General features: G+C 44.7%; 2 protein-coding genes across 9 annotated transcripts in view; one reads left to right on the top strand and one right to left on the bottom strand.

Annotated features, from left to right (window-relative positions):
* Positions 1-780, bottom strand: part of LOC117415991 (peroxisome proliferator-activated receptor gamma coactivator-related protein 1-like) — a 16,696-nt gene extending 15,916 nt beyond the window's left edge. The window contains exon 1 of the mRNA XM_059025991.1: positions 593-780. Coding sequence (XP_058881974.1) covers positions 593-673 — 81 coding nt within the window. The 5' untranslated portion in view covers positions 674-780. The remainder of the gene's footprint in view (positions 1-592) is intronic.
* Positions 781-5,430: 4,650 nt separating this feature from the next.
* LOC117415671 (LIM domain-binding protein 1) overlaps positions 5,431-6,309 on the top strand; it is a 32,614-nt gene continuing 31,735 nt past the window's right edge. For 5 of the 8 annotated variants that reach the window (XM_034026300.3, XM_034026299.3, XM_034026297.3 and 2 more), the window contains exon 1: positions 5,433-5,682. In XM_034026300.3, the coding sequence (XP_033882191.2) occupies positions 5,658-5,682 (25 nt within the window). In that variant the 5' untranslated portion in view covers positions 5,433-5,657. Of the gene's footprint in view, positions 5,683-6,309 lie in introns of all 8 variants that reach the window. The other 3 variants (XM_034026307.3, XM_034026305.3, XM_059025988.1) reach the window with 2 other exon arrangements.

The following is a 6,309-nucleotide window of genomic DNA, read 5'->3' as shown; positions in this document are numbered from 1 at the left end:
ACACAAACACACACACGGGACATTCAAACGGCTTCAGGGAGTACCATGTATGCACATGATTGAAATAGTTAGTTCTTGCGATTTAAATCACAAGTACAGTAATGACAAGGCCTTAACATGGACACGGAATAACTAGCATAACGCGCCCTGCGATACAAACACAAGGCACCTAAAACAGCGTGACGTCTTTTTTTGACATTTGATAAACTGGAGCAAAAGCACAAAAAATAAAAAATAAATAAATAATGTCATTACAAAAATAACAACTTTCACTGACGTACGCTGGTTTTGCTCACCACACAAAAAAACCTTCCAAGCCGTTTCCTGACAGTCTGGTTAACGCAACTAAAGCGTCTCTTATTACCATGTGCAATCTCCTTGCAACACATTCCAACAGACCACAGATTCAAACACAAAAAGCGGCACGCTGATATTCTTCTTTCTTCCATTTTACCCTGCCTAGGCTAGCCAGCAGTACATCCACGTGTCACCCTCCAGCTAGCTATCCCCAGATACAAACCCTGGAGCGCTGTCTTCTAACATGCGAGCAAGCCGCCTGCTACTGGTTTATACAGATCTAGCATCCCGTTACCTCGTCCAGGCTGTATGTAGTGAAAAATTCCATAGTGCCGGTGCTCAACATCTCCTCTCCTGCTCCCCACCGCACCGCCATCTTACTGCCTGCTCTCTGACTGATCAGACAACGCGGAGCCGCGAACACGTGGTGCTGCCGGCGAGATACTCACAGAGGTCAGGGGTCACACCCGCCACACCATGTGGGCAAGGAGAGGCGGGAGCCATCTTTTTTATTTAGTGTCAGTCAAAAAAAGAAAGTGTTTTTCGCAATAATACAATATACAAACGATACACGTTAAAATGATAAGTACAATATTGTGTGTGTTTTTTATGCTAGATGTTCTCAATGTATTTGTACTGCAAATACATTAAAGGTAGTGTTACACAGGCTTTTCTGACTGCTATTAAAAACTCCGAGGGCTACTAGTTTCACAGACCCCGGTTACCACTAATCAAATACCCATTGTAACATTGGGTGTGACACTGTGATCCTCGACCCCGCCCCCTCTGTGAAGCAATCTCTTTCTTTATTTGTTTATTTAGCAGACAGTTTATTTTCTGACACTTTATTTCATCCATTCACCCTGTGCCAGATGTTCAGTACAGTATATCTTCTTAAGACCTCTGCACAGGCTCCCTGTGAGCATTCAACCAATGATGAACAAATTAAACTCGAAGCTCTTCTGCTACCCGGCACAGTAGAAAAGATGCGCATTCATTAAGTCGCAGATTTAAACACGACAGCAAAGCGGTTGTCCTTGTCTTGCTGCACTGCAGCACAGCACGCATTGAAACAGCTTCCTGTTTAGAAGCCTAGCTCACGAGCTTTGCTGAACTCCCTAAGAACGATCTCTAAATAGGATTCTAAATCGAATTTCTTCAGCATTTCACTTTTCAGCATTTGATTTTGTGGGATGTTGCAAATACAGCATTCAAGTAAGAGTCGCACGAACTCGCTGCAAGGATAGCAAGAAGACTAGGACCAGCAATCGTGCTTGCCCATGATTCAGTGCATTGAGGAGCATCATGGCTGTGGGGAGAAATAAGAAAGATACTGAAAGAAAAAGTCAATTTGTGTTACCACTGCTTGTCTATGTCTGCATATTTCACTTACCATTCTTGTTTGAAAATGTTTAATTAAACAAACAGCAGAGGTGAGATCTGAACACGTGGTGCCACAAGAATAACCTGTTCACAGTATCAACCCAGGAAAGGCACTGTTTGGCGGTGCCAGTTGCACGCATTACAAAATGACCAATAAATAAATAAATGATACACTACAACCCCGCTGGAACGAAGATGCGATTTAACGAGTCTGTATAACAACCCATTTTCGATACCTGTTTTTAGAACCGATTATTGAAGAACGTATATGAATTAATTTTGCAGGTATTTTGCATTGACTATCAAGTCACAGCAGTGTTACTCCAGACTTTCTTCAAACTTGACTGTTCTCTAGTAGTCATTGCAAAATACCTGCAAAATGTATTTTACGGCGATATGCAATCTAAACAAGAATATCTTTTATGGGCTCCAGGCACTCGGCCCTGTCTTAGCTCCGCCCATCTATGACATCTTTGTCCTAGTCCTGCAGGCTGACGTGTCTACAGAGGCGGCTGCTTTCTGTGTAAAGTGAGGACGCATGTGTGCCCTTATTCATTCAAACCACAGTAAATTAAATACGTCAAGTTTTATAGTCTGCCAATTCATTTCCTTTTTTAATTCAGTATCCTTTATATGTTTATTTAAATATTTAATATAAAATAACAAAAAATAAATAAAAACTGTGGCGTGGCAAATAAACATTTTGTAACTTAAAGTAACATATTTATATAACATAAAATACATTATACATATATATAAATTCCCATGCCTTGAATTTCTTTAAACAAATCTTGTGCAACCATATTTGTGGGCAGCATCCTGTTCTTCTTACTTGACTGGACTTCAACAGATGTCAATGCAAAATAAAGGTCAGCCGCCATCTTTACTGTGGGACTATCTTTTTTTGCCGCGAAACAAATGTGGGGGTGGAGTCGACACTCTCTCTCTCTCTCTCTCTCAATTCAACTCAATTCAATTCAATGGTGCTTTATTGGCATGACTTACAATAGCAGGTTTGCCAAAGCAATTATACAATACATCATGTATATATACAATGCATCATAAATACATACATTATATATATATATATATATATATATATATATATATATATATATATATACAAACTGATTTATAAAGTACATTAAAAAAGTGATAACATTGATGGGAAAATAGTACTGTTAATGATAAAATAAATAAATAATAATCAAAGAAAATAATTAAAATAAATAATTATATATATACAGTGGCTACAAGTAATGCATTTCCTCTCCTCCCAAGTTGTGCTCCTTATGCAGTGTCACTGCGTGCCCCTTTGGTTGTGGCAGGCGGCTACATATTGGGCAGCCAGGGGGCTCTCTCTCTCTCTCTCTCTCTCTCTCTCTCTCTCTCTCTCTCTCTCTCTCTCTCTCGCAAAAGGGGCGTGACAAAAACCCAAAGCTTTTGACTCCACCTTTATCGCTGAGCAAAACAAGCTGACGGAAGCCGACGTCACGTGTGGTGACAGCTTGTTGCTATCGCATCCTCTCGAGGTTGGCGTTGTAGGGTTGCAAGTTCCGAGTTGCTAATAAACTGGCAGCCAACATCTTGGATGCAGGAAACTAAAGCCAGAGGTCAATTAAGGAGATCGAACGATCAAGAATAATGTGTGTTTCTAATAGTAAATATATTAGCTATATAACCCTATAATAAATCATACATCAGTGGTTGTCCCCGAGCCCTGTGCTAAGCCTCTTTCAGCTAAAGGAATTTGCCTTATTTGCCCATTGAACTGCCATGGCGTTCAGGGGCAGTGCTTCTACCTTTAGGTATTATTCTGCATGTTCAAATGGTCTGTTACGTCAGTTCACCTTCCCCCAGCAACCCTGCTAAATGGGGCGCAGCATCTTTGGAAATAGGTGCTCTGGTGTGAAGACCGGATTCCTGCTCTCCAAGCTCATGAATTATTAAAACATGACGTTTCTCACAAAATGTTGTATTTATGTCTTATTTGAATCCTGCTGTGTACGTGTGTCCTGTATCAGCAGTGTGGAAAAAATGTTTTTGCTTCCTGAGCTATAAGGTAAAACCTACAAGATAATTCAGGTGGGCAGATGTGATGGCTTCCGAGCCAGAACAGCACAGAGCTTCAATATGTAACGCGGAAACTCAGTGTGTCCAGGGCTCCCAGAATGGCATTAGCGTGCCCAGTGCTCCCAGAATGGCATTAGCGTGCCCAGGGCTCCCAGAATGGCATTAATGTGCCCAGGGCTCCCAGAATGGCATTAGCGTGCCCAGTGCTCCCAGAATGGCATTAGCGTGCCCAGGGCTCCCAGAATGGCATTAATGTGCCCAGGGCTCCCAGAATGGCATTAGCGTACCCAGGGCTCCCAGAATGGCATTAGCGTGCCCAGTGCTCCCAGAATGGCATTAGCGTGCCCAGGGCTCCCAGAATGGCATTAGCGTGCCCAGGGATCCCAGAATGGCATTAGCGTGCCCAGTGCTCCCAGAATGGCATTAGCGTGCCCAGGGATCCCAGAATGGCATTAGCGTGCCCAGGGCTCCCAGAATGGCATTAGCGTGCCCAGGGATCCCAGAATGGCATTAGCGTGCCCAGGGATCCCAGAATGGCATTAGCGTGCCCAGGGCTCCCAGAATGGCATTAGCGTGCCCAGGGCTCCCAGAATGGCATTAGCGTGCCCAGGGCTCCCAGAATGGCATAGCAGGTATTGTTTTGTACAAGAAAAGGAATCCAGTTATATAAATAAAGAAGCTTTTGTCAAAAACGCCTGGGCATTACATGGTTAATATAATGTGGGCAATGCATCTTTAAAGGGACTGGAAACGGTGCTTCCCATGTTCAGCGTTGCAAGCTTGCGTTTTGTAAGCATGCCTAGGACATACCTGAAACACGCAGGTCCCTTCGAGTTCACTGAATTGTAGATGCGCGGAGCTGCATGTTTTCACTCAGAATAATGCCTCTCCTTGTGCCCTGCACGAGCACTGCTCCAGTGTTGCCATGGCGACAGTGCCCGCTGGGTGCGCCTGTCTGCTGAAGAAGTTTTCAGACTGCATCCTGTTCATTCTGCTGGATTGGAAACCCGTGTTGCGCTTTCTATGTGCACAAGGTGAGGCTGGTCGAGCACCAGCACAGATATCAGGGCTGAGGGTTTAATACAGACCAGCTCACTGCCTCTGGAAACAGCGCAACTGCTCACAGCGCCTCAACAGCGTATACAACACAGGAAATCTAGTGCGAAGGATTGTTTAGAAACATGTGGCACCCGAAGGGTTAAACCAGCGCTCCAGCCCAGCCAGTAACTGGGATTAAAGTGTAGGAGGGTGATGGTGTTGCTGGGATCTTGCACCACATTTACCATGCAAAAACGTGCCATCAGTTTGGGGTGACAGTCACCTTTGCCCTCCAGCACCGCGTTAATGGTGCCCCGACTGTAGAGAGAGAAAGAGAGAGGGAGAGAGAGAGAGAGATTAAAATAGAATGAGAAAAAAAGTCATAACCTTCATGCAAGAGCTAGAACGTGTCTCACTCTCAGAGGAGTGACATGCGGCATGTGTGGTCAGCTGCACTCGTGCGTAACGGTACAGCGGAACACGGGCTTCTTCCTCAGGATCCCGCAGCACTGTGTGTATTTATTATTTAGAGCCAGACAAAAAATAGCGAGTACATCTTTAAAAAAAAAAAAAAAAACCTTCATCACATGGTTGTTATTCTCTGAAATGTGTCTCAGGTCTCTCCGACAGCCTCCTCTCTCTGTCTGTCTCTCAGTCTCCCATTCTCTCCTCCCACCAGCGGTGCAATTTGCATGTTAATGACTCACAGCGCAGCTAGCTGTACAGGAATATAATTCCTTTTCCTGCTTCTCAGAACGCCCATATTTTTTCATTTCATTTCTTCCCTGCTCAGAACAAACCCATGCTAGCACCGTGCGAAGCTGGTACAACCATTCCGTTCCGAGCAGGGTCAAGCATGTGAGAAGATGTCGGTCGGCTGCGCGTGCCCCGGTAAGAGGTGCTTTTCTCTGAATCCATGTGAAGTTAATTAGCTGCAGCATTGAGTGAGTGTTGCAGGGCAGCGAGGCCTGCGGTTTGTGGCACACTGCGCAGAAGAACAACGCGGCTTTAGCTTATCTTTCAAAAGTATTTGTTGTATTTAAATTGTAAAGAAGAGAAACGGAAGATCAAACAGATATAGCAGCGTGTGGTTGTATTTGTTGCAAGGGCAGTGGTTGTTTTGAAGCCTGTGTCCCGCCTGTTGTCTCCTCAGCGAGTGGCCCCTCCGCTGCTCTGACAGCCAGCGCTGCTCACGGGAAAGTTGGCTGTTTGGTTGTTGTTCCAAGTTTGGCAGCCTGGCTCCCCGGGTGCACAGCAGCTTGTTTATGCGCTTGTTTTTCACAAACTCAACTGCGTGCCGTTTTAAAATGCATTGCCTTCCTTCTACTGTGTAGCTTTGTGGTCGGGGTTCTGATGCCACAGAAAGAACTACACGGTGCTTGAGTTAGCAGAACGATTAAGAGTGATATGGGGCTAACGATACTGTCTGGGGTTTAAAATAAAGGTGAACAGCTTGAGCTCGCTGGACATGGCTTTTGTGTTATGTGAGGTGGTGACCAGCAGGGGGCTGCAGTGGTG

This window comes from Acipenser ruthenus, chromosome 7, assembly GCF_902713425.1.
Source record: "Acipenser ruthenus chromosome 7, fAciRut3.2 maternal haplotype, whole genome shotgun sequence".
NCBI classification, from domain to species: Eukaryota; Metazoa; Chordata; class Actinopteri; order Acipenseriformes; family Acipenseridae; genus Acipenser; species Acipenser ruthenus.
The sequence above is the reverse complement of the archived record's forward strand: the minus strand, read 5'-3'. Positions and strand labels throughout refer to the sequence as shown.